This window comes from Takifugu rubripes, chromosome 7 (genome assembly GCF_901000725.2).
Source record: "Takifugu rubripes chromosome 7, fTakRub1.2, whole genome shotgun sequence".
In the NCBI taxonomy this organism is placed as follows: domain Eukaryota; kingdom Metazoa; phylum Chordata; class Actinopteri; order Tetraodontiformes; family Tetraodontidae; genus Takifugu; species Takifugu rubripes.
The window spans coordinates 3,911,188-3,937,985 of NC_042291.1; the positions used below are offsets into that span (position 1 = coordinate 3,911,188).

Consider the following 26,798-nt stretch of genomic DNA (forward strand, 5'->3'; position numbering starts at 1 on the left):
CCATATGGTATGGTCAGATAGCCAAACAGCCATAAAAGGTTTATTAATTGGTTCCCTCTTTTTCAATGTGTCCTTTTCACTTTAATTCACTTTCATTCTCTATGCGGTAATAAAAGAAAATTACAATTTCTTGTATATTTTATGTTGTACATGTTTTAGTAATGAATTTCATGATAAACATTCATTGTCTAACTGAGGTATGTGCGTTGATTTTTTTCCTTAAAACTAACTCATGTATTGTGGTTTAGGTGGAACTGAAGCCCTAAACCAGAGTCAATGCAGATGTAAACGTTGGTATTTAAAGATTTTGGATTAAAACACATTTCTGTCTTTGACTTTTTTGAAAGATTATCTGCTCTTCTTCAAAGCTGTGGCAGCACCTCTGTAACCCTCTAGAACTCAAAGACCATGTGCGTGTGTTGTAAAACACATGATCTGATCTGTGCAAATTGGGAAACGAATAGTTTGCTAAAATGCTGTTTGTGTTCATGTGTGAACAGTCACACATTAACACATTAAGGGACCTTCATTTTGGATATTCTTTTCTTGGTGTATTAGTGACAATTTCTTATTTATTTAGCATTATTACTGAGGGCAGCAGATTTCTGCATCATTGTTGGCTTCTCTTAGTGTACTTGTTTTTAAAACCACAAACCTGTATGCCACTTTATTTGTTCTAAGGTCAACCTACAAATTAAGAATGAAAAGCTGATGATTATTGGGCAGGTTAAGGCTAGTTAATGTTAACTATTCTGTTCAAAATAAAATCAAAAGTCTCAAACTGGTAGTCGAAGTGAAACAGATGGCTGACTCAGGGAACACACCTTGAGTGTGTCAACTTTATTAAATCATGTATTACATTCTAATAACGTTTTCATGTCTGTTATCAAATCTTAACTGAAAATGTCACATTTATTATTACCTGTTTAAGTGCCTAAACTAAAGTGCATCACACACACACACACACACACACACACGCACACACACACACACACACTCACACACATGCACAATGTACTCATGCATGGTTAGCACAGCAGTGAACTGCAAATTTTGCAACTTTAGCTGAAATTGCAACATCCTCTTTGGAGCACTATTAGTTTCTGGGTTTGCTTTTTGGGTTTCTTATGCTTAAACTACTGGAACATTTTAATGCAACATTTGTCCCACAGAAGAGAAAAAATAAAGTCAAAGAATGGCAGTTCTCACCTGGATCATTCTGCTTGTCCTTGTGAACACAGACACAGGTAAGCATTGCTGTTGAGGACATTTAAAAGGCATTTGAAATTTTCAGATGGTTTAAAGTACTTAAAGTACTCACATACTAAGTTTTAGGTCAAAATCATTTTATTTAGTATGTTTGTAATAAACCACCCTAAATGTGTTTCATTTATTTAAAGTAACTTTTTGGAATTTTAAATGTAATATTTTTATGAGAATTTAAGTATCTTCTGCACTGGTGTCTCAATTTGACAGGTTCATCAGTGATGTTGGAGAAAAGATGTATGTCTGGATTCTGTGTCTCTTTCCCTGAAGAGGAGATAGAAGCCGAGGCTGGACTATGCGTTGTGATACCATGTTCTTTCAGCAAACCGTCTTCTTTCAAACCCCAGAATATAGTTTGGTTCAAATGTGATGCCTCCAAATCAGAGTGTGCTGAATCAGATATCATATTCCATCTGAACAGACGAAAAGTTCAAGATGGGTTCAAAGAACGAGTGTCGCTGCTTGAGCCTGATTTGAGTCTCGAAAACTGCAGCATCATTGTCAATGACTTGACAGAGTCAGACTCTGGATCCTATCAGCTCAAACTCAATGGTGTGAATTATTATGGGAAACAAGAAGGACATACGTTTCCAGTAAGGGCATTTGTTTCTGCTAAAGGTAGGAGTCTGATGTCTGCAGCACAAAAACACTTCTCACATTTAAATGGCACAATAGTTTGTATCTTTCTTTATTCTTTCCAAGTGGAATTACATAATCTGTCAAGTTGATTTACCATCACCAAGTCTGTAGTTCTCACAGAATAAGTATTAAAGTGCCTAATATATTGCAACATATCCTGTATGGCTTCATCCAGATGCAATAGATTTAAAATGTTCAAAACCCTTACCTGCATAAAACCGCTTGAGCGTTGCTTACCCCTAGGGGCTGCGAGTAGGAGCTGCAGTCCTTTCTGAAACTTCTGGGAAATGTTTCCAAGTAATCTAAAATTATACCAACATTATCTTAAAACTCAGGCGTTGATGGATTCCACATGTTTTTCTCTCTGATCAGCTCTGAGCCAGAAGCCCACAGTGACGGTTCCTCCTCTGACCGAGGGCCAGCAGGGCTCGCTGACCTGCACGGCTCCTGGTCTCTGCTCTGGATCTGGTCCTAAAATCACCTGGACGTGGACAGAAGGAGGAAAGGAGGAGTTTTGCTTCACGGAAGGCATATCTGTTGAGAAGATGACTGAGGGCACATGGAAAATGAGCTCAACTTTGACCTTCAACTCATTGGCTGAATCTCATGACGCCAATGTCACCTGTGCAGTTCGCTACAGGAACAACATTACAACATTTGAGACTGTTACTCTGAATGTGACATGTGAGTAGTTTTCCTCTTTGCTTTTGGTTTCTGCCAAAAAGTAAATTAATTTCTATAACTCAAGTGAGAGTAATGCTGTGATTCTGCTTTTCAGATGTTAAAGAAATCGAAGTATCGGGGGCTGTAATTATAAGGGAGGGTGAGACTCTGAATCTAACTTGTAGTCTTGATAGTTTCCCTCCCTCTGTCCTCACATGGACAAAATCTTCCAATTATTTTTAAAATATTAAGCCGAGGTCTTCCACAGGTATTTGATTCAGACCTGATTGTGGTGGTTGTGATGAAATACTTACGAAGGCATACTTTTATTCCTTGTCACAATATTCTCCTTCTAGACCACCCAACTACAGCATTACTCAAATACTTTAATGGGCTCTTCTATGGCCCTTCCTTTGAGGGACATTTAATCAAAATCCGTTTATAGACTTTGTAGTTACTAAAAACCAAAGAAACAGCAGGTGTCACATAACCTCCTTTGAGGAGCTAATTGGTTAATAATTAATTGGTTCCGAAAGTTGTTTTGTAACCTGAAAGTTTTCCATGTAAATGCCCTAATCTGTTCCAAGCCCCCAAAAATTCGGACATAATTTTTTTTTATAAATCATAAAAATGCCTCAAAACATGTAACAAATACATGTTACAATTAGATTACCGCACAATAAATGTAGGAATTCAGTGCAAGGCTACTCCAGGAACAAAATGAACTTTATTACAGGCTAATCTTACATTAGCCGTCATTACTAGCAACAAACGTTAACACTTGTGATAACACCGCCATCTAATGGACAAACATACGAACACCCACAAAAAATAAAAGTTAAACGAAGGCGACGCTGGGATACACACAAACTTGTACACATTGACGTCCCTCCTAGCCAATGGGATGACAGGAAAATGCTAGGTGATAGCCAATGGCAGAGCAGCTACTAGCATGTTTGCTTTCGCTAAACTCCGCGAGCTGCGAGTAGCAGCGGTAGCGTATTTTTGCCTTTCATATCCTGAAATTTCTTTCGTAACAAGAGGAAATATTTTCCCGTTGAGACGTTTCGTAACCTGAAAATTCCGCATGTAGAGACGTTCGTAAGTAGAGGTCCCACTGCATCATAATTCTCATACTGATTACCGTATTTTCACGACTATAAGGTACACCTAAAACACTGAGATTTTCTCAAAAATTGACGGTGCGCCTTATAATATGGTGCGCCTTGTGTGGACTGAGTTCCAAAATCTGCTGTGCGCCTTTGGTGGGTGCACTACGGTAAACGCTCCACCAATCGATTAGCGGCACACCTATGCGTAATGATCCCCTAAAATGGCGCCGGTCAAGCGAGACGCGTATGAATGAGGCTTACTTTAAACTGCAGGCCATCGAATATGCGGCTGAAAATGGCTATCGAGCAATTGTAGTGTTTTCGCTTTATGAGTAGGCGGCATCTCTCCATACGCGCGAGGACAACTGTTGCGCAGCGGCTGCCCGCGGATTACCAGGAGAGGGTGGCCATCTTCCTTAACCCTAACCCTAACCAGGAGAGGGCAGCCATCTTCCCTAACCCTAACCCTAACCAGGAGAGGGTGGCCATCTTCCCTAACGCTAACCCTAACCAGGAGAGGGCGGGCATCTTCCCTAACCCTAACCAGGAGAGGGCGGCCATCTTCCCTAACCCTAACCCTAACCAGGAGAGGGTGGCCATCTTCCCTAACCCTAACCCTAACCAGGAGAGGGCGGCCATCTTCCCTAACCCTAACCCTAACCAGGAGAGGGTGGCCATCTTCCCTAACCCTAACCCTAACCAGGAGAGGGCGGCCATCTTCCCTAACCCTAACCAGGAGAGGGCGGCCATCTTCCCTAACCCTAACCCTAACCAGGAGAGGGTGGCCATCTTCCCTAACCCTAACCAGGAGAGGGCGGCCATCTTCCCTAACCCTAACCAGGAGAGGGTGGCCATCTTCCCTAACCCTAACCAGGAGAGGGCGGCCATCTTCCATAACCCTAACCCTAACCAGGAGAGGGCGGCCATCTTCCATAACCCTAACCCTAACCAGGAGAGGGCGGCCATCTTCCCTAACCTTAACCCTAACCAGGAGAGGGCGGCCATCTTCCATAACCCTAACCCTAACCAGGAGAGGGTGGCCATCTTCCCTAACCCTAACCAGGAGAGGGTGGCCATCTTCCCTAACCCTAACCCTAACCAGGAGAGGGTGGCCATCTTCCCTAACCCTAACCCTAACCAGGAGAGGGCGGCCATCTTCCCTAACCCTAACCCTAACCAGGAGAGGGTGGCCATCTTCCCTAACCCTAACCAGGAGAGGCCGGCCATCTTCCCTAACCCTAACCAGGAGAGGGCGGCTATCTTCCCTAACCCTAACCCTAACCAGGAGAGGGTGGCCATCTTCCCTAACCCTAACCAGGAGAGGGCGGCCATCTTCCATAACCCTAACCCTAACCAGGAGAGGGTGGCCATCTTCCCTAACCCTAACCCTAACCAGGAGAGGGCGGCCATCTTCCCTAACCCTAACCCTAACCAGGAGAGGGCGGCCATCTTCCCTAACCCTAACCCTAACCAGGAGAGGGTGGCCATCTTCCCTAACCCTAAACAGGAGAGGGCGGCCAGCTTCCCTAACCCTAACCAGGAGAGGGCGGCCATCTTCCCTAACCCTAACCCTAACCAGGAGAGGGTGGCCATCTTCCCTAACCCTAACCAGTAGAGGGTGGCCATCTTCCACACCTACTGCCGCGACAAGATAACCGCGCCCAGCCACATCACCAACATGGATGAGATCCCTCTGACTTTTGACATCCCTTTGACCCACAAAGTGGAGAAAAAGGGACCGGCACGGTGGCAATACGCACAACGGGGCACGAGAAGTTGTTGTTCACCGTGGTTCTCGGCTGCCATGGAAACGGACAGAGCGCTGGATGACGGAAGGCGAACACTCCTTCACAGACTATGAGGCAGCGGCGGGCAAGTTATGCCACCATATGCGGGTGGATTGTAGACGCATGGGCTACGATACCGTCTTCATGTATTGTAAGAGCAAAATCAACGCTGAAGCGGAACCGGTCGGTGAGTCTGATTCAGATGATGAAGAAGAGGAATTTGGGATGTTGGACATTGAAATAGTGCAGCTTTTTAATTCATATACAGAAGATGAAAACTTTGATGGTTTTGTGGCGGAAGAATGAATATTTTGTTCAATAAATGTGTCGAAACTCACTGTTTTACTTCCGTTGTTATTTTTACTGTATGTTTCAGCATACGCCTAATAATACAGTGCGCCTTATGTATGTTTTAAATACAGATATAGCACCCATAACTGAGACTGCGCCTTTTAATACAGTGCTCCTTATGGTCGTGAAAATACGCTATCTCAGAAACTGCAGACACATTATCATTAATCACTATGTCAAACTCTGAATGAAGAATTTAGAATTTAAATGTGATAAAGGAATTAGATAGTGAATTATTTGCTGTCTTTGACAGGTGCTGTGCAGTGTAGTGACTCTGGCAGTGCGCTCCCCTGGTCTGTCACTGCTGTGGCTCTTATCATCGGTGTTGTCTCTGTCATCTGTGTCCTGAGACTGTGGTGAGTTTGCACCTTTTTTTGCTTTTGAAATCTGTAAATGCTGGAAGTTCACCATCCCTCTGCTGTCCTACAGGAAAGCAGGACAAAAGACAAGAGCAAAGAATGAGAACAGCACATACATGTCTCTGCAGAAGACACACCCAACATCAGAATATGATGTTATTCACCAGCTGTGATTAATCTGTTGAATCCTTAATTCAGTGTCTAAATGATGAGAACATATAAGAGTTTGTATTTTTGGAATTATTGGGATTATTTTCCATATATAAAATATCGTTTTTTCTTGACAAGATATTTTCTTTCAAATAACTTGAAAGTAAAAATGTGACACTCTAGGATCAGTTCTTTTCAACTATTTATATAACCAAAATGGAGGGGTAAAGAAGAGCCCTGAAATGATGATGCTGGGGAAATATATATAGTTGGTATAATATGTAAGAACAGAGGCCTGTCAGGTGATCATGTTTCTGGACCCCCGGCAGCCTCAGCCTATAACAGCACAGCTAAGATGTTAACCTAATGATTAGATGACCCCTAAGTATGATAGTTTGTCTATCTATGATAATAACTGGAGCTACAGAATTAGTGACAATAAGCTTTTTCAAAGAGGAAGGTTTTAAGTCTGATCTTAAAAGTAGAGATGGAGTCAGCCTCCCGTACCTGGACTGGGAGCTGGTTCCATAGCAGGGGGGCCTGGTAGCTAAATGCTCTGCCCCCCATTCTACTCCTATGAGACTCTGGGAACCACAAGTAGACCAGCATTCTGAGAGCGGAGCGGTCTATTGGGCTGGTAAGGTGTCACTAGCTCCTCCAGGAAGGATGGAGCGAGGCCTCTGAGGACCTTGTAGGTCAGAAGAAGGGTTTTAAAAATTATTCTAAATTTAATGGGCAGCCAATGAAGAGACGCCAGTACAGGAGTCATGTGATCTCTTTTGTCAATACCTGTCAGAACTCTGGCTGCAGCATTTTGGATCAGCTGGAGGCTTCTTAAAGAGTTGTTGGACACCCTGATAATAAAGAATTAAAAATCCATCCTGGAAGTAACAAATGAGAGTGGAATATTTTTAAAATTAGGATCATGTGACCTTTTTATCCCTTCAATGTTCAGTCGAATCTCTGTGATAATTGTTTATTTTGCTGGAGATGGACTTAAAAGGATGCACTGATTGAATGGTAAAATGACTAGCGCAATAAAATATTAATGTATTTTAATTTTAATGGCAAAAATGACAGAATGCATAAAATAAATGAAAGCAGATGCACATGGGGGTGTGAACACCTACATCTTCTGCTGGATTCAAAGAGTGTTTGCATTTTTTACATTTTTAAATAAGGATGCAGATCATTTGAGCAGTCTGAAATTATTGAATTACAATATTAATGGAAAAACTCCTTTTAGGATCCCACAATTATGTTGTGAATTACTTCAGCATAAAAAAATCCCCAAAAACTAAAAGCCATTTGATAAATAGAACATTTTTTCCAGGACAACGTCTGCATTTATGAAGCCCCGTGATTTCAGGAAACAGTCTTCTTCAGACCAGTGGCCCAAAAGGAGTCTCTGGGTTTAGGATTAGGGGAAGGGAATGGGTTTACTCTTGGTGGAACGGCCGAGGGCAGGGGTCCAGAGCCGGGCGGCAAGGCAGAGGTACCGATGAGGGGCGAGCGGCAGACGAGTCGAGGCCAGGCAGAGGAGTTGAAGCCGGGGAAGCAGATTATAGCTGGAGCCACGGAGGCAGAGGGCGTGGTCGGAGACAGGAAGCAGGCAGGTTTCCTGGGGAACAGGCGAGGGAGGCAGGATGAAGACAGGCAGGTCTGGGATGAGCTGCAGCGGAGCTGACAGGTGAGTGGAGTTGGCCTGATGAGGTGGGAGTGGCTGACAGGTAGAGTGGAAAACTACTGAGGGCAGGAAGCAAGGAAAAGTGTTGGAGTTCACTTTTTCCAAAATTTTAGAATCCTGCTCCAGACTCCTTTCTTCTTCTTCTTTTTCTCCTTCTTTTCAATGTAGTTCTGATGAAAGGAGGAATTGGTTTTAGTTTTCACATCCACACATTTAAACTTCCAAAACCAGGAGTGACAAACAAACAAATCTGCGGCTGCTTACCCAAAGCTGCTGGAAGTTCTCTTGGAAGCGCTCAGTTTTCTGCTTCCTCTCCTCCTCTTGCTGTTTGCGCAGGGTCTCTTGTTCCTGGAGTTTCTCCTCCAGCTCTGACTGGTGTTTTCTCCACCGCTGAGCTTCGGTCTGCCAGGACTCGATCAACGTGGTCAGCTGCTTCTTCAAGCAGTCGTCCCTCTCTTCCCTCATCCCTCTCTCAAGCTGCTGTCTCAGCCTCTCCTCTCTCTCATGCATCTCATGCTGGTCCTTCTCTCTCTCCTCCAAGAGCTTCCTCTGGAATTCTTCCTGCACGCCAATGAGCCTCTGCCTCATCCACGCCTCCATCTGCTGTTCTTTTTCTGAGAATTGCAGTTTCAGAGCCTCTTCTTTCTTGGAGAGCTCTACGTGGTCTCCGTGCTCCGGACTCTGGTGGCTGTCGTTGGTTCCACTGTGCAACTTCTCCTCCAGATCAGAGCACTTGTCTTGGCTGACTGTGAGATCAGCCCTTGCCTGGTTCAGCTGGGTCAGGGCGTCCATATGAGCCACTGTTCTTATCTGGCGCCTTTTGGTGCTCCGGCTCAACTGCTCGTCCTTCTCAGCCAGCTGTTCTTTTAGCTGCCTGACTTCATGCTGAAGCTCCGTCACTGACCTCAGCAGCTTTTTGTTCTCTTCCTGTATCTCCTCCATTGGTCTTCCTGTTCTTACTTTTTTGTTTAAAATGTAGATAACTTTAGCAGCTCCTGTTATGTTATTCTGTTATGCTGTTTCACTAACACAAGTAGATAGTTTTAATATATTAGGATTTATGTTTAGGACTAGAGTTTTAGTCTTTGATGTTGTGCCTTTAATGTCCTTTTTTGTCAGGCTTTGACAAGGCTTTATGGTTATGTCAGGCTTTAAAAGCTTTAACCGTTCATCATCAGAGCAGATCAAAGACAGCGTTCTGTAGAACCAGCCAATGTAACAGCAGCGCTAGTGGGAATGCTAGTTTTGTTTTTCTCCAATTGTATTTAATCTTTTAGTTGAATATTTATGTCAGCAATTAAGTCATCAGAAATCGACCCCCAATGTGCCTACGACACATCAACTGAAAGCACTTTCTGACTTTCCTGTCTTGTTGAAGCGTCTATGGTCCCACTCAGTTGCTCTAACTTCATTTTATTACACCTATTCAACATTTAGAAAAAGCTCAGTGTGTCCTATATCGATAGATATAAACACCATGAACATTTCTGTCCGTCACACATTGATCCACATCAGAAAGATGAAATAAGATATTGCATCTCTGCCACTGTTGTTTATTATGGGGACTGGCTCAAGGTTTCCTCCTGTTAATGGCAGATTTTCCTGCCACTGTTGCTCATTATGGGGTCTGGCTCGGGGTTTCTCTACAAACTGTGGGGACAGTATAAATAATCAAAGCAGCTGGGAAGTAACACGTTAACACGTTACTGATTTCAAATATTTATTTACTCATTTCACAGCACAAAGACAGAAGAGAGCAGGTGGGTTTATTCAGTGGTGTGTGGCGGTGGGGGGGTGGATGGCGCAGGGAAGGAGAGGACCACCCCTTCTCTCTGGAGGTATCTGAGGATGTCCAGGATGGAGTCCAGCTCCTGACGAAAAGCATCCAACTGTCTTCTTTGGTCCTCGGCCACACGCCTCCAGCACTCTACCTGCGACTGCTTGTCAGACTCAAAAGTTGGCCAAGATCGATCAATCACCTGCCAGAAAAGAAGTGAAAAGTCATGAGGTCCACATGGTCCAGGCCAGAGGAGCAGTGTTCACTGGTTTCAGCATCTTTGGTGCTACAGTCTGGGCAAAGCAGGAAACTCCTCAAATAGGCGTTGCACCTCAAAGACCTTCTGCTGGTCCCAGGCACCTCATCCTCACACCAAGAAAGAGAACTCCCAAGTTCTCTTCACGCCAACAATACCCATCTTGCACCACATACCGTAAAATTCTGGACTACAGAGCGCATCTGATTAAAAGCCACATAATCTAATTTTAGAAAGAAAATCAGTTTTGTACTTATACAAGCCGCACCGGATTTTAAGCTGCGGGTATCCCAGTAGTAATATGAAAAATTAGAATGAAAACATTCAGTACGGTAGATGTTTTTATTACCGTAAGAGACGAGTCACTGACGAGTGACAGACAGGTAAGAAACAACAGCCACTCTTTTCACTTGTATGTTTATACAGAGACCTTGAATCCAATTTTTATCACGTCAGGATTTTTTAACTTTTCTTTTCATTTAATCCGCTTAGCAACATAAACAAATATATTGTAGCGGTAAATGCTTTTTTTCTAATGGTGTCTGTAATGCAGCTACCTTGAAATATACGTTTGTATCAGCTGGGATTCTGGAAAGCGCCTAGAGGCAGTTTTGATTGTAACAGACGCTATATAAATAAAGACTGATTGATTGATTGATCAATTGATTGAAAACTCCCACCAGCCACAAACGGGTGCATGACCTCCATCCATGACCTCCACCTTCATGCCCGTCTACATACACTGAATCATGGTACAGTAGCGCCGTCTAGTGGCAGCTGCAAACATCAGCATGATCAGCTGGGGAAACAATCTGATTGGTTACCTCAGGTCCACTTGTTCTCCTCACCATATCAGTCCATCTCAGTTAACACCCCCCCCCCCCCCTCCCCCCACTAGGATTTACACCTAAGCTAGAACACCACTCAGCCAGCAGCTGTTTCCTCCTGTTCCAGTCACATCCATCACATCTCAGTTTACAAGAAAGTCCAGTCCAGTCCCTGAAGCTTACAAATGGTTCAAACTGGAGCCGTGACGGCAGGACCTGAGTGTACCTGGAGATGCCGGTTCTGTCGACTCTGGTGTCTGAGCTCCATGTCGACCAGTTTCTTCTCCAGGCTGCACAGGAGCTTTACCTCTGGACTCTGACAGTCTTTGGCCTCCTTCAGCTCCCTGAGGAGCCTGCCCAGCTAAAAGAGGAGACTTTAGTTTGCATCATAACTCAGACTGCTGCAGGTTAAAAGGAGGATAGGAAAGAGAAGACTTTGACATAAACACATTTTAACTACCATAGATTCCAGGGCACCTGAATATAAGCCGCACCGCTAATTTACACATGTAAACTGCAGGTGTCTCCCTCCGGACCACAGATTTTCCACATATTCCCCATGTTTTACATAATCTTAACTGGCCCGTCTGGTTTCACTCACCATTAAAACCTTGATGCCGCTGCTCATTTACACAGAAAGATGTTACACAGAATTTGTCAAGAACCTTTTCAAGTTTGGGCCATCGGCCTGTTTTCCTCAGAAAGCTTTAGTGGTCGTAGAGACGGTTCTTGGCGCGGCCGACTCCAACGTCTCACTAGGATCGACTGATTCAGGACTTACGTCCAGCAGCTGTTTCCTCCTGTTCCAGCCACATCCATCACATCTCACATCCGTCACATCTCACTTAAACGCTGCATCAAGTGAATTTCCTCCTTTACATCCCATGATGAGCGTGTGTGCTCCGAGTATGAGGCGCCACATGAGGGCTCTAAAGCACTGACTGTACTGTTGCTTGAGGGCGTTTGATTGGCCCCCTCTGATGCTTCTGTAATTTTATTGTCAGATTTCTTTTGGTGGCATGAAGCTCGAGAGCGGGGAAAAAAAGACACACCGGTCTATAAGCCGCAGGGCTCCACGCCTGTGGAAAGGTAGCGGCTTATAGACCGGAAATGAGGGTATGTTCATGAACTGGAACCACACCTGCTGCTGCAGAGCATCTTCTCTTCTCCTGGACATCTCCAGCCCATCTTTAGCTCCCTGCAGCTCCCCCAGCTGCTGTTGCAGAATGTTCACTGTTATCTGCAAGAAACGTGAAAGAAATGGTCGGACTGGATGGTTGGTGGATTCATGAGCCCAATACCTGCTGAGTGTGGAGTCTGTTGGTCAACACTGCAACCTGAGCAGAGGAGTGCTGCAGAGCCTGGGCAGCACGCCGCTGCTCTGAACAGGACTCCTGCATCCTGAAACATCCCAGATGTGAGCCAAGTGAGACGTAGCCATTTCAAGGTCCCAGTAAGTTGTGACAACCCTAGTTCAGCTGAGCAGGACTCTACCTGAGCAGCTCCTCTCTGGCCTGAGCTACTTCCTCCTTTAACGCCTCCTTCTCCTGTTCACTGCGGAGCTCCAGGAGCTGCAGACGCTCCCTCAGAGCTTCATTCTCCTGCATGACATCTGAAATGTGACTGTCTGCAGACAGCCGAGGTAAAGGAGAGCACAGCTGTAGGTTTGGCAGGTGGCAGAAGGAGCACTGTGCTGCTGATGAGGGATGGAAAACACTGGTACCTGCAAAAACAGTGGGCTTGTAGGGCTTCTGGTAGCCAGCTACAGGAAAGGTTTCTCCTGCTGCAGGACGACCGCAGGGGTGTTTTTTGGCTGCTCCCGGCTGCTCTCCCGTCTCTGCCCTTTGCTTTTCTGTTCCAGTTTGGCTGGAGGAGACAGTCAGTGCATTTCTCTTCTCCTTCTCTAACCTGTCCACTGAGCGACTCAGCTCCTGAATGGTTCTTGTCTTAGCACTCAGCTCCTGGTTCAACCTTTCTATCCGGACACGAAAGGCAGCTTCAGCGCGGGGTTCACGTCGGGCTGGACTGGAACGGGCCTGTGAATGTAGCATCAAGTTTTTGGTGTGAATAGAGTGAACATGGGCTGTGATCCATGACATCAGCCTGCTGACCTTGTGTTTGAGCTGCTGCTGCAGAGCCGCAACCACATCTTGGAGGGACTTTTCTCTCTCCTGATGACCTCTCCTCACACGCTGCAGCTCTTCTTCTAAACTTTGAACCTGAGCTCTATGTCCATCCGGCTCTGTTGCTACGTTTGCTGCTTCCAGTCGCTGCTGCAACGCACAGATGTGCTGCTCATAATGCACCTCAAAAGAGACACAAACGCACCATTTCTTCCACAGTTCTGCTCTTTTCTGTCTTGGTGAATGTTTTGAAACAGGTGAATCATCAGCGTCTACCTTGACCTTGTGGAACTGCTCCTCCATAGCCTGGTAGCTGCGCTTGGCCTCCTGGTTGTGGTTTTCAAGCTCCGCCTCCAAACGCTGAATCTTGAGCTCCAGCAGGACATTGATCCTGCTGGATGTAGAATTGTTGGCTGCATCTGCATCACCTTGACCATCAGCTGTGACGGCAGTGGGGATGGGAGCAGGAGGTGAGTAGGGCTTTCCGTTTTTCTGTAGCCGCTCCAGCTCTCTGACCTGACGAAGATGCTGTGAGATAGGGAAGGACGTCTTAGGAACGACTTGACAATTAGTTAAACTTCACCTGACGCTCCAGCTCCTCAATCCTCTTTTGGTCAACACGTTTCTCTCTGGCTCTTCGCTGGTGATCAGTGCTTCTTTTCGCCATGTCCGTTTTCATTTTTTCTACCTAAAACAAGAGAGGAGTGAGGTGGGGTATCTGGCATCTAGCCTTGTGATCTCAGCACATGTCTGAAGAGAAGGCCTCACTTGATCTTTCAGCCGCTGGATGTCTGCAGATGCAGCCTTCAGCCGTGCAGCATCTGCAGCTGCCATCTTCTGCTGCTTCGGAGCAGATCTCTCCGCCCTGTATGCTAAATATAGGTTAGTTCAGTTAGCCACAATTATCTGTTACATCAGCAGGTTTGTTCAAGTTCTACCCAGATCGATATAAGGTGCCAACGATTCGCTGCGTGGAAACTGGCATCAATGAAATCACAGATAAGTGACTCAAAACTCAATCATGTGTGTGATCAATGATGGTCCAGGGAAGGGTCAACTGGACTGGAGAGAAGGAGGATCTTTATTCATACTATGACCTGGATGAAGGAGACCCTTCCTAAATGGGATTCTGCCCTTATCCAGACAATCGTACAATAACACCCAAAACGAGCTCTGGTTCTTTAAATTCCAGATGACTGCTTAAAGCACCAGATATTCCATCTTACGCACATGCAGGTGGAGTAATTTTACCAACAAACCCATTGGGGCCATCATCTTGGTGACTCGGAAGTGTGTATATATATCCCAGTGTCACCAGAGGCTATGTTCCAACTGGATCTTATCACAAGCCGAGGATCCAAGTGACAAGAGAACTCTGGTGCTCATCTGGAATTCATAGAACCAGAGCTCACTTTGGGTGTTATAGTATGGCTGTCTGGATTATGGCAGAATCACATTTAGGTAGGTTCTCCTTCATCCACATTTCATTCCCAGAGGCGGTGCTTTAAGCATGCGGTGACATAAAATGGAAAGGTCAAGAGGCTGCTCATCAACTTAAAAGTTTTCCATTGACAGGACTGCCATTGGGTTAGTAGAATCCAATAAGTTGCAGGAGTTACCAGACATGCTTTCCTTGAGGTGTTTAATACCGAGGCATTTAGGGCACTTGTCATGGCCATCCTCAATTTGGAGAGGAGCTATGCAGGACACACAATAATCTTCTCCCAGCATTATTCGGTTGCAAAGAATAGCGTTTGCACACCGCTAGCTTGCTATAAAGCGGAGTACAACCACTATATCAAAATCAATGGGATACACTGCCAGGCAGAACCGCACCGGTTTATATATATTTTTTGTATTGACAACCAACTGAAACATACTCAGCAGGCTTTAAGCAAAATCAGCATAGCCACTTCATATGTCTACTATGGCTTGGATAAGCCAAGTTAGCAGCACTGCTAACCACTGGCTTTCAGCTGCACACTGATGCAACTACCTGGAAGGCGGAGACACCAGCTGACAGGAGGTCATTAGTAACACGCAGCACTCCCCTGGCCGGCCGTAGTGTTTGTACAACAGATGTAGTGGCAGAAAGGTGAAGTCACCTTATGTTTTGGCAAAGTCTGTGTATTCCTTTATTTTGTTTTCTTTTCCCCAGCGAGTCGCAGCTTCAGGTAGGCGAGAACACTGCTCTCGTGACACCCGCATACACGTGCAGGTTTCTGGGTCAGCCAGGCGACACCCAGGTGAGTTTATGGTATAATTACTCAACCTGTGAATGTGCGAGATTAAAGTACCACAATAGAATTTAGCATTTACCTTTCTGATTTCAATTTTAGAAAGGATTCTTCATCTGTCCTCCCATTATGATGTTCTAAACACATTATGGTCCGAGTTACTGCACAGAGGATCAGGTTTACATCCTCTTTAGCTACTATAAACTTCTACAGAGTAGCTGGAGCTTTTCCACACGTTAGGATGCCACCGGCTGGCTGCACATCCATCGCAGTCGTGCTCCATAGATTCAGCTGAATCATCAACACCATCGTATGAACACACGTTCTTTCGGTTGTTTTTCATGGGCTCAGATTAACGGTCGCGACTGAGGTTTTGCAGCGTATGAGATCTGACCTGTGGCGGGTGCAATGAGAGGTTTAGCTAACTCTCTCTCTTTCTTCATTAGCTGCAGGTCAGCCAGCAGAGCCTGATTCGCCTGTTTCAGTCTGTCCATGTCCTCACGTAGCTGGGTCTCGTTCCTCTGCTCCAACACAAGCATAGCTCAAAGTATCTGAATCACCACATTAGCAGTGCTGCAGGAATGGTGTGATTTACCTGAAGCCTGCTTATTTCAGCTTGCAGCTCGGGCGTGTGCTCAGCGTGATCCACTGAGCTGGACCTGGAGGCTCTGAGTTGCTCCCTGATGAACATGAATGAACATTTCACTTCATCTCATTTTACATAAAAGAAATCACAGCATCCTTTAGGGTGCTCCCACTGCAGCAATCAAACCACGAGACACTTTGATGATGCGAAATTATAACAAACTGACAACACTGATCACATAAATATGTTCAAATCTGTTGTGAGTGTTGGGGCAGCGGCGTTAGGATAACCTTAAAAAAGCCAGCTGACTCAGCAGACTCTGGTTTTCCTGAAACATGGTGTCCTTGCTGGCTTTGCTCCTGGACTTCTCAGCCTTCAGCTGCAAGTAGAGCTTTTCGTTCTCCTGCAAAACATCACGGCGCTCATTGTTACTTCAACGTTAAACCACAGCCGCAGAACAATCAGCTGACGCAGACGGCGACACGAGTCAGGAGAGACGAGAAGTGAGGACCCGAGCTGGACTCACAGCAACATCTTGGTAACGTGAGATGGAGGCTGTGCAAAGAAGACCGTGTGAAAATCCAGCACATAACAGCAGGTGGAAGAGGGCAGCAGGTTCAGCATACATGGAACAACACAACCCAGTAGCTGTACCAAGTCTGGATTGGAAGCTTCAAGGTCAAATTGGGACACATCTCCAAAGCTTTCTTGTCCACTACTGCACTGTCCAACTCGTTCTCCATCACCTGCTTGTTGGTCTGTATCTGGAAGCCCCACAGGATCTTGGCTCCGGTGATGGAGAACCAGCTGGACAGTGTGGTAGTGGAGAAAGTGGAAAAGAAGGCTGTAGTGACCTATGTGGAGGTCTGTGATGATGGCAACAGAAGCAAGAGGAGAAACTGGAGAAATATCAGGATCTGAGGGAGCAGGTGGAGACGATGTGGGGGACAAGCTGGAGGAGTGGCTCCAGCAGATCCCAGGAACGACAAGTGAGATCTCTGGCCAGCAGAGAGCAGTAGTGTGACCAGCTCAGATACAGCGCAGGACCTTCAAGCTCCCAGACCTTTGGTAGAGGAGCCCAGCTAGGAGGAGGAGCAGTCAACCCAGGGAGGGAGGGCAGGAGATCTGCTCTTTATGCACACATACATAGATACGTTTGATGGTGATGATGGTTGCTGATGGTCGTTATTGTGCACAGGACAGTAAAAAGCTTCAATCCTGAATGAATCCCTGAGCTGACCTGTTGGTAACCTCTGAGGAGCGTCTCCTGCTCTTTTATTTCCTTTTGCATCTGCTGGAACCTTTCCCCTGCAACAGATCCGACCTGCTCAGTGGCTTCTTCTGCACTCCACACCTGAGGAGAACACAGAAAACCCAGAATAGAGCAGAGAAATGAATGTCAATGGAGTTGCTGACGGTGCACCTTGCTCTGCAGTAGGTAGGTGTGTTGCTTAAGTGAGTGGAGGTCGTCTTTCTTGGGAGCCCGCTGGAGTCTCAGCTCCTCCCCCCCCTGGGAGCTGTTGTTCTCCTCCTGCACATCAACCCCACCATGTTAACATGGAATCTAGGCTCATCACCTGTGCTGAAGCAGCTCTTTTGTAGTTCCTGAGCGGTGATCTCACACAGTTGTTGGGAAGCTGAGGTGTTGGCGTGTCCTGCTGCGTGTCTGAAGCTCTGGGGTGGCTGCTGGCCTCTCTCTGCTGCTGGAGAACCACCACTGAAGAATCACCTGGTCCTGTTAATGACAGACAACAGGTACATCCACTGGTGCCAAACAGTTCCGGCTTCATATTTGCAATTATTCAAACCTTCATCTTCTTCTTTGTGTTTGGAGGCCGTTTTGTCTCCTCGGTGCTGTTGAGGCAGGAGTGTCAGTACCCTCTGACCCACCGCAGCTGTGTTCAGTGCCACTATGGTGGACACTCTTCCTCCCAAAGAGGCCACAGAAGGATTCTTTGAGTGACACTGTCAAACAAATGGCCGAGACGTGACTGGGAGAATATCTGTATCCGAAATACTTTAAGAGGAAATTGGGTCAAAACCAAATCTACAGAGAGGAAAAGTGATATCATCAATGCCTGAACTTTGATTTATGCCGTCATGTTGGACGGAAAAAAGAGGAACCGTGACAGAGTTCAGCCATGATTGATACTGGTGCCATTATTGATGCTTTTATTCATAAATACGGAAGTCGGGCTGCGTGTTCACAACCCCTCGGAACCGTCCCGTCTATCATTTTAACCAACCCCAGCAACATTTGTCATTCTAGGCCGAAGACCTTTGGATTAGAGAGCCACCCGTACGCAAGCCTACGTAGCCGACAGGTCCTCCCATTTTTTGTAGTTTGTGTACTTTTACTGCAATGCTTGAGATGAAAATCCCTCAGTATAATTCAGGCAAGTGAACCAACTGTGACACACAGACGTAATAGATAACATGTAATTTTAGCCAGCAGAGGCTCAGATCCTCTTTATGGGACATTCATTAAAATGATTCAGGTCCAGTTCAGACGCAAGTGCCACACAGGCAGCCCTCATTTTTAGTTTAGGCTTGAGACAGAGTGAAGTTCCACAATCAGCAGGACAAGTTAGGTCAGGGATGTCAAACGTATGGGTGATTTTGTAAAGTATGAAATATGAAAGTATTAAAGTATAAAGTATGAGCTGCAATTTTTCAATCAAATAAACTGTTCTAATTGTGTCCACAGGATGGCGCAGTAGCAATTGTATTAAGCAAACAAACTTTAAACAGGGGCAGCGCAGCCAGTCCAGATGAGCTGCTTTGCTTGTGTGTGCTTTGGCAATATGTCAAGAAAAATGGTCATCCTCCTATTTATTCATGGAAGTGAACGGGAAAGCCGTATGTCCACAGCACGCCGCAGTATAATATGGCAACGGAGAAGAGAGACGGTGAGTGAACTGTTGGGGGTCTGCAGAAACTGTTCACTCATGGCCGAGACATCAGTGACGCTGCAGGGAAGGCTAGCTACCACCTAATCACCTTCAGTGTGACAGCCTTCTCAGAGAGAAAGAGCACATCTGTGGCACCCTGCCATGGCACCGCCCATGGTGGGGTGGTGAAGCCGAGGTGCTGTGTTGAGGCCTTTCTTTGATTTATGAGAAGAAATTGAAGAGTTCATGGAGGAAAAGGGCAAACCAGTGTTAGAATTTCTCTCTGCAGAATGGATGCAGGAGCTTACATTTATGGTGGATGTTACAGAGCCTGACTGTCTCGAACAAACGGCTGCAAGGGTGCAACAAAGTTGTCACGCAGCATTGTGACAGAATCCGCTCCTTCAAGTTGAAGCCGTCCTTGTGGGAGGTGGTGCTCACTTCCCTGATGTGCAGACATGAAGCGGTTCAAAGATAAAATAACGGGACTGTCGCCGGAGCAACGCTTCCAGGTTTTTGGTGAGCTGGGGAAATTCACAACCCCTCGGATCTACCGTCAACATCCAACTTGAAATAAAAGTGTGCCTCAGATTTGGGCACCGGCCATGGACACTTCCTATCCGAATCTTTTGCCAGGTCACCTTGACAGCATTCACTGCACAACTGTTGAGCATGTTTGCAACCACAAATGTGCCTGAGCAAGTTTTCTCTGGAATGAGCAGAAACCAAATAAAGCTGCGTTCAAGGCTCACGCACAAGCATGGATCACGTCCTGAAGCTGGCTGCCATTCAGACGGCAGGCAGGAGTCAAACAATCAATGCAACCCCATGTAAAGTGCTGCAGGACACACAGTGGTTCTGTGATACACCTCTGTGAATCACTGAGGCACTGGGTCTTTCTGTGTTGTCCTCAGAATTTTCAAATAACGGTGTTTTATGATCAATAGTGATGTTGTGTTTGAACCATTTTGCACCCTATTAAAACAAAGAAAACAATCTGAAGTGGATGGATGGAGGGATGGGGGGTGAATCCTCTCCTCCTCTATCATCTCCTCTCTTCCCATTTCCTCTCTTCCCCTCCCACCTCCTCCTCTATCCTCCCCTCTCCTCCCATTTCCTCTCTTCCCCCTCATCTCCTCCTCTATCCTCCCCTCTCCTCCCATTTCCTCTTCCCCTCCCATCTCCTCCTCTATCCTCCCCTCTCCTCCCATTTCCTCTGTTCCCCTCCCATCTCCTCCTCTATCATCTCCTCTCCTCCCATTTCCTCTCTTCCCCTCCCATCTCCTCTATCCTCCCATTTCCTCTCTTCCCCTCCCATCTCCTCTGCTATCCTCCCCTCTCCTCCCATTTCCTCTCTTCCCCTCCCATCTCCTCCTCTATCCTCCCATTTCCTCTCTTTCCCTCCCATCTCCTCCTCTATCCTCCCATTTCCTCTCTTCCCCTCCCATCTCCTCCTCTATCCTCTCCTCTCCTCCTCAAATGGAGTGTCTAATTGCCCATTTGGCTGTCTCTCTCATGATTAAACTGGATTTCATTTATCAACCATATCCTTGTTTTATTCCAGGAGCCATCTGTCTAATCAACATGGGGAGGAAACATTGAGAGCTGCTGGTTTCATTCACCTGCTTTTAGCCTTTTGCACCGACTGTAAATGTCATAAATTGAACTGTTAAAGTTGATTGATTGCAAACTGCAGTAAACTGTTGCTTCACCACCATAAACACGCATAGTTGGACTCACTGGGTTTTTGTCAGCCTTGGGGTCCAGAGACGACGGCTGGGAGGAGCCTGTGTTGTGATCCTGCATCAGCCTGTCTACTTCCTGTCTAATGCTCCAGGTCTGTTGATGGACGGGAGGCTCTTCAGAGCTCCTGGAATCTTTTAAACATGTCAGAGGGCGACTCTGACCGAGCAGCTTTGGCTGCAACCCTGAACCGGTCTCCAGGAGGAAGGTACCTTCCAGGATCTGAGACCTCTTTTTCTCCTCAAGCTGTGCACCGCTGGAATCACAGAGAAACTGAATTAAGATTTTGTGTCATTTGTGTCAGTTTTTGAGCTCTCAGAGCTTCACTGACCTGTCCATGTGTGGGTTCTCATCTGCCCAAGGTTTGGGAGGCAAAAAACTGTTTCTGGTGTCACCCTTCTCTGGACAGATGGCTTTCATCAGCTCCTCAGCAGTTGGTAAGTCTGTGTTCAACAAGAAAACACAAACAAGTTTGAACTTTCATGCACATGACTGAACCAAGGCCAGCCTGACTCCAGATAAGCACCTAAATCAGTCTCTAGCGGGCTGTCTGTCTGTTGCAGTTATGTGTCTATTGGAGGATTACATCATGGTGTCTCCCCATCATTCCAATAACACTCAGCCCTAGTGGCTGCAATGGGTCACTGCTGGTTGCTGCTTGTAAAACTGTTTTGCTCGCCGTCCACATGCTCTGGTAAGTGGACTAACCGAGCTATGTGGGGTGGTGGTCGGGCCACATCCAGACGACTCTGGGTGGAGTCGAGTTGAGCTACGGCTCCACATGCATTTATGTGATCAAACTACGGCTGGAATTTGCGTTTGTACTGTACTGTACATGAACCAGATATGATATCATTCTATGCTAAACATCTGTCACCCGCATCCCTGATCAACTGACCTATCAATGAGGAAATCTTTTAATCTAATTTTATGTGGAGAGAGAAGAGAAGCCAGCAGGTTATCACAGACCCTTTGCTGAGTGTGAGCAGGTAGATTTTAACGTCCATCACAGCTCTTTACTTCTTACCTTGAGCCAGAATTTCAGGCTCTTTAGAAACCTGAAACACACATTTTATCATTGATGAGTAAATAGACAGACACTGGTCATCACTGCATATCCTAAAAACATTCCACTACAAACCTGCTGCTCTCTTCCACTGTCCCCCTCCTCAAAGTCGTCACTGTACTGGGGGGAACCTGTCAGAGCTGAAGCAGAAAAGAGGCACCTGAAGAGCAGAGTGATGAAACTGGAGTTCACTGCAGGCTCCCTCAACCTTTACCTGCACGTTCTCTCAGGATCTCCTCCATTCCTTCGTCATGGCCTCTCAGCTCAGCGGCTTCCACCAACTTCCTACAAGCAGGACAACCATTATTATGAAGTAATAATAAAAGGTCAAAGGCTCATGATGTCCGCCACGAGACACTACACACATCTGTTCACAATGGCTTCCTTAAAGACCAGCGGGGCTTCCATGCAGTTTGGGATGAATGACTTTTCATTGATGTGCACGAGTCCCTTTTAGGTAAAGTTGCCAATGAGTGACTGAATAAATATTAACTGACAGAGCCCCTAGTTTAAGGAAGAGCCAAGTTGCGAGTGTCCCAGTGTCTTGGTACATCTCTTCATATCCCGGGAATATGTCCTGCTGCTGGTAAGGCCACAGCAGGGAACATCAGAGTACCTGATAATTATAATAAAATGGTTTTTCCACGAGCAATGACAAATAAAAGGTCATTTACAAGCAGGAAGAACATGACTGATCCCAGCTGAGTGCCTGTGGAAGTGCACATCAGTAGAGGTCCGCAGCCATCTTCCAATCTGTTGTTGTGTTTATAGAAATCTAACCAGGGATGCTGAGTGGAAGGGAACAAATCACATTTGAACCGAGCTGTTCAGGGTTAGTTCTGCTCAGAGGTTCTAAGGCTCAGACCAGTTTGCTGGTTCTTCATATCAGCCATTACTCTGACCACCTTCCACACAAGGTCTAAAGTTGTAAATACCCCAGGTCCTTTCCAGTGGTGGACCCCGTCGAGTCCAGCTCTCCAATCAGTTCTGAATAATCCAATGGAGACGAAACTCCTGCTTGTAAGTTGGCAAAAAATCTTTTTTTCTCCTCTTCCTCCTCCAGAGTGTCAAAGCCGACGTTGCTCCCATCTGCAGCAGCGCCTCTTGAACCTGCTGAACCCACACAGAACCACCAGCACAAACTGTTGAACATCCAAAAACTCTCTCAACATGATCCGACAAATGACACAATTGCCTTGAACACCAAGGTTGTGGGTTTGATTCTGTGTTCGGGGTCTAGGTGGAGGTTCCATGTTCAGAACAGATTCATGGATATGAGATTAATGTTGACGGGTCCAGCTCCAGTGGTGCTGAATGGACAGATGGATCAGACCTCCTGGGATAAATCTGACTGTTACACATTAACACCCACAGTTCCAGGTAGACTCAAAGCCAAATGGCATTAAGAAAATGTTAGGGATAGAAAATAAATGGATGCCAGCTTCTATGGCCATCCTTACATCTACCCAAACCAGGAAATGGATAAACTGTGTCAAACAAATCCTCCGCTTCGGGTTTCTTTGATCTTTTGTTTTGTACCAAGCCTACATCAGAGCACACATGATATATTATTTAAGAGTAGAAATCCTTTTAGCAGACTCACTCCTGTGCATGTGGGAGGATATTCACACATGCATGTAATGTCGAGACTGTAGCTTCTTCATGGTGAACACTGGCAAACTTTAAGGAACACTGAATCTTGCCAGTGTTGGAGTGACACAAGCCCACAGCTTCAAACACAAAAACACCAAGGGTTCTCACCCCCGTCAGACTGGGTGCTCGTGCCAGCAGTTGGAGACCCGTCACACCTTCTTTCGTCAGACATTTGTCTGAGCTTCTCACGTGCGAACCTGCCAGAGCTCCAGGGTCCTCCAGCGTCATTTAAAAAGGGATCTTTGTGGCTCTTGTCCAGTAGAACAGATGTTTCCAGTGTAACCAGCTTGGGCCTGGGCTCTACAATGATTATTTCAAACAGAAGGTAAACATGAATAGTGCACATGCACTGGCCCAGTTAGTTGGCAGTGCAAACCAACTTACAGGAAATATATTGACCTTTTTATGGACATTAGAAGCAACAATAAATACAACTATGCTTTGAACTTTCACGCTGCTACAGTGAGTCACAATAGGAACAAACACTGTTAAACATTCAACATTGTGCAACTCATGCGACTTTATGTGAGCACCAGCCTAAGGAGAGTTCACATGTGCGCAGCTTTTACCTCTGCATTCATCCTCTTTGCACCAAGCTGGATTCTGGGCTGTCCTGCGACTGCCTTGTGTTCTGGACCTTTGATCGGTGCTGCTCCAATCCACCGACTCATCAGAAACAGGCTGAAGGGACAGTTTAAAACGCATCTGTGCTTTACCTGTAGTTGTAGCACACCTGAGAGCCAGCCAGCCTTTAATACCATGTGTTGATGCCTATTAGCCATAAACGCCTGTGAACGCTTGTCAATAAGGGCAGACATGAGCGCTGCTGCCCCTGCTGGGCGGAACTGGTTCAGTGTTTGATTACCTCATTTAGGAACAGTTCAAACTGCTGTTCCAGCTCCTCCTCAGTCAGTCCGCCAGGCATCCTAGGTTCTTACTGGAACCTTAGACCGGTTCTAGATGTAAGCTGTGGAAGCAGCAGTGAGGGTCCTGGTGATCTGGTGGTTGAAGACAGCAGATTATGGGTTCTACCTTCACTTCCGTCTTTTCCAGTTGCAATTGAACTCTTTAAAGTTGGGATTTATTCGTCCCCAGCACAATTACATTAGACTTGCATTTCTTACGATAATATATGTAAGGATTCAATATACTTGTCTGAGGATATATCAACTTTAAGAATAATAAAAATATTACAATAACAATAATTTTCACAACACACCCTTAAAAATACACAAAGAACGAATATAACTGAAACGAATCTGACTAAATGACATTATCAAGACAAATGGTCTTCAGAAAATACTCCCAACTAGCAAAGTAAATGCTTGCTCCTCACCCTTAAACTAAATTTAGAACTACCTAAAACTACAACCCAAACAGGTTTGCTGAGTTTACTCATGAATCAAAACGTGACTTTATATTTTCTATTGATGAAAGCGCGAGCAATAACAATAACTTTCATTCCTATTTTGAAGAACTCTTTGCCCAACTTGTGATACTTTTTCAAAATGCGCAAGAGCATCAAGTGAACGTTTATTTGCTCAAATTTCGATTAAATCAAAGAGACGTAATTGGTGTCAACCTGAAGCGGCGTTTGTTGCTATAACACTCTTTTAACTTCTCGCGACATAATCCGGATGTTAATCACGATTGGCGGCGGCGTCTTCTTCTTCTTCTTCGTCTTCTTCTTCTTCGCTCTTTTACATAACATCCTAAGATGTTTCGCCATCTAGAGGCAGTCCCCATTAATGACTACGCACAAATAAATTCAGGTTTCTTTTCTAAACGTCTAAAGTTTAGAATTTCGACCAAAATACAAAACAAGGTAATTACATTTGATGCACAAATTTCTTTAAAAAAAATTTGAAAACATCTTTACATTCTACTGAAATTTAGCACCTCTATTTACATTATTTGAATGTACAGGGAATTATAGTCATGTACACGTAAAGATAATATGGTTGATTTTTCATACTAAGTAATAACCCTAATTTAGTCAGTCAGCATATTGAAAACCATAACTGTAAGTAGGTTACACACACTGATAAAGCAAAGTGAGGAGAGGAAGAAGCTGGTTTGCTGACTCACTCGTCAGCACTTCTGTAAGTACGTGACAAATGGTCGGGCACAAAAATCCTCAGCTTCATTTTCAGCACATTTGAAATGCCTGTGTGTATGTGTGTGTGTGTGTGTGTGTGTGTGTGTGTGTGTGTGTGTGTGTGTGTGTGTGTGTGTGTGTGTGTGTGTGTGTGTGTGTGTGCGTGTGTGTGTGTGTGAGTGTATTCAGGTTGGGTTTAGTGGTGTGCTTAGCCTCTTCAAATTGATGCTGACCAACTGGCTGTTGGCAGGAACCAAAGTCTCATACAATCAATCGAAGGTAAATAAATGAATGGAAGATTTTGTGGGTTTTCCCACATCCTCCTTCCATCTGATGTCGGGGCTGTCAATGTGTGTGTTCATGTTCAAGATAATTTTTTGAAATGAATATATTTATTACTAATGCCATTAATGTGTTCAAAACCTGTTGCACTAAAGTTATAACAGGGTGGAGAAACAGGAATTAAATTCACCCAGTAAAAAGCATTTCGTGGTTTAGTCAGGGTGTTTATTTGACTGAAGTTGTACAAGCTGAAGTGATGCTAAACATGTGATAGCACCTGGTTAAACACTGGCTCATCAAACAGAACTGCTTTTTTATTCATTGAAGAATGCACCAGTTTGCAAAGCAAAACTAAACGTTTACCCACTTTTACTATTATCAATCAATGAGCCATCAAATGGTTAGAGATGGCAAAGGCAGATAAAATAGAGGTGAAGAAAGAGATATTTGCTGTTTGGCTGAAATGAATACATCTTGCGTTTTAGCGTTTGATTCCAGCAGATAAATTTAAACTTAAAGATGCATTTTAAAATGCACCAAAATAAAGATTTTATGGTTCAAAATAAATCCAGCTTGCCTTTATACAGATTCTCTGAGACAAAAACTGTCAAGGCTGATTATTCTGTCCCAGTCCAACCATGAACCTTCCAGTCCTGGACCAACTGGTTCATTACACACCAGGAGACCACCAGGAACCTTCTGTTGGTTGTGCCGCCTGTATTTTATCCATTGTCCACATGAGGGCAGTGTTGATCTGGACATCAGTCATGTGATCGTGTCCCTGGAAGGGCATGTTGTCAGCAGAGATCACTGCTAATCTCATAAACTTGACCACATTTGTTTTTCTGTCCTCCAGAGGTCAGGCCAGATCTATATACACTCTGTTTTCACCTGTAAACACCGGTGACACTGGTGAAACTCAAACCAGCACAAAGCAAAATGTCACACAGAAAAAGAAGAAGAAGACTCTCTCACTATTTTTCCTGCAGCCACATTCCATTTTCCATACCTGCCAGTGAGCAGATAACCATCCTGGTGATCTACAAGAGTGGGTGTCTGAACATGACTGAACAGAGTCTACTGGGAGGACTGGGAGGACTGGAAGACAAGAACGAGATATGCTGCCATCATTTCTGACACTAAAAACACACATCATCATCATCATCATCATCATCATCATCATTACCACAATCATCATCCTCCTCCTCCTCCTCCTCATCATCATCAGGAAAAGCATCTTTCACA

General features: G+C 45.3%; 2 protein-coding genes across 7 annotated transcripts; one reads left to right on the plus strand and one right to left on the minus strand.

Annotated features, from left to right (window-relative positions):
* Positions 1-691: 691 nt before the first annotated feature.
* LOC105416628 (sialic acid-binding Ig-like lectin 14) lies at positions 692-6,483 on the plus strand. Of its 2 annotated transcripts, XM_029838843.1 has the most exons (6): positions 692-1,247; positions 1,477-1,884; positions 2,278-2,589; positions 2,684-2,728; positions 6,072-6,174; positions 6,248-6,483. In XM_029838843.1, exons 1-6 carry the CDS (start codon positions 1,196-1,198, stop codon positions 6,348-6,350), a joined length of 1,023 nt encoding a protein of 340 aa, XP_029694703.1. In that variant the 5' UTR covers positions 692-1,195; the 3' UTR covers positions 6,351-6,483. The 2 variants fall into 2 exon arrangements, with proteins under 2 accessions (XP_029694703.1, XP_011603475.2); XM_011605173.2 differs by lacking the exon at positions 2,684-2,728 and having other exon boundaries at positions 695-1,247.
* Positions 6,484-9,717: 3,234 nt separating this feature from the next.
* On the minus strand, positions 9,718-24,868 carry cep162 (centrosomal protein 162). 5 transcript variants are annotated; one of them, XM_011605174.2, is made up of 27 exons: positions 24,756-24,868; positions 24,039-24,171; positions 23,743-23,854; positions 23,282-23,473; positions 22,456-22,630; positions 21,735-21,805; positions 21,596-21,660; positions 21,482-21,512; positions 20,786-20,897; positions 20,452-20,710; positions 17,629-17,785; positions 17,443-17,555; positions 17,244-17,351; positions 17,061-17,174; positions 16,111-16,223; positions 15,830-15,914; positions 15,629-15,755; positions 13,766-13,869; positions 13,581-13,685; positions 13,274-13,513; positions 12,986-13,180; positions 12,598-12,910; positions 12,369-12,501; positions 12,176-12,275; positions 12,016-12,114; positions 11,101-11,235; positions 9,718-9,993 (listed from the first exon to the last, which is right to left on the minus strand). In XM_011605174.2, exons 2-27 carry the CDS (start codon positions 24,096-24,098, stop codon positions 9,781-9,783), a joined length of 3,531 nt encoding a protein of 1,176 aa, XP_011603476.2. In that variant the 5' UTR covers positions 24,099-24,171; positions 24,756-24,868; the 3' UTR covers positions 9,718-9,780. The 5 variants fall into 5 exon arrangements, 4 of the variants coding, with proteins under 4 accessions (XP_011603476.2, XP_011603477.2, XP_029695000.1 ...); XM_011605175.2 differs by having other exon boundaries at positions 12,986-13,147; positions 22,456-22,633; XM_029839140.1 differs by having other exon boundaries at positions 22,456-22,633.
* Positions 24,869-26,798: the final 1,930 nt, after the last annotated feature.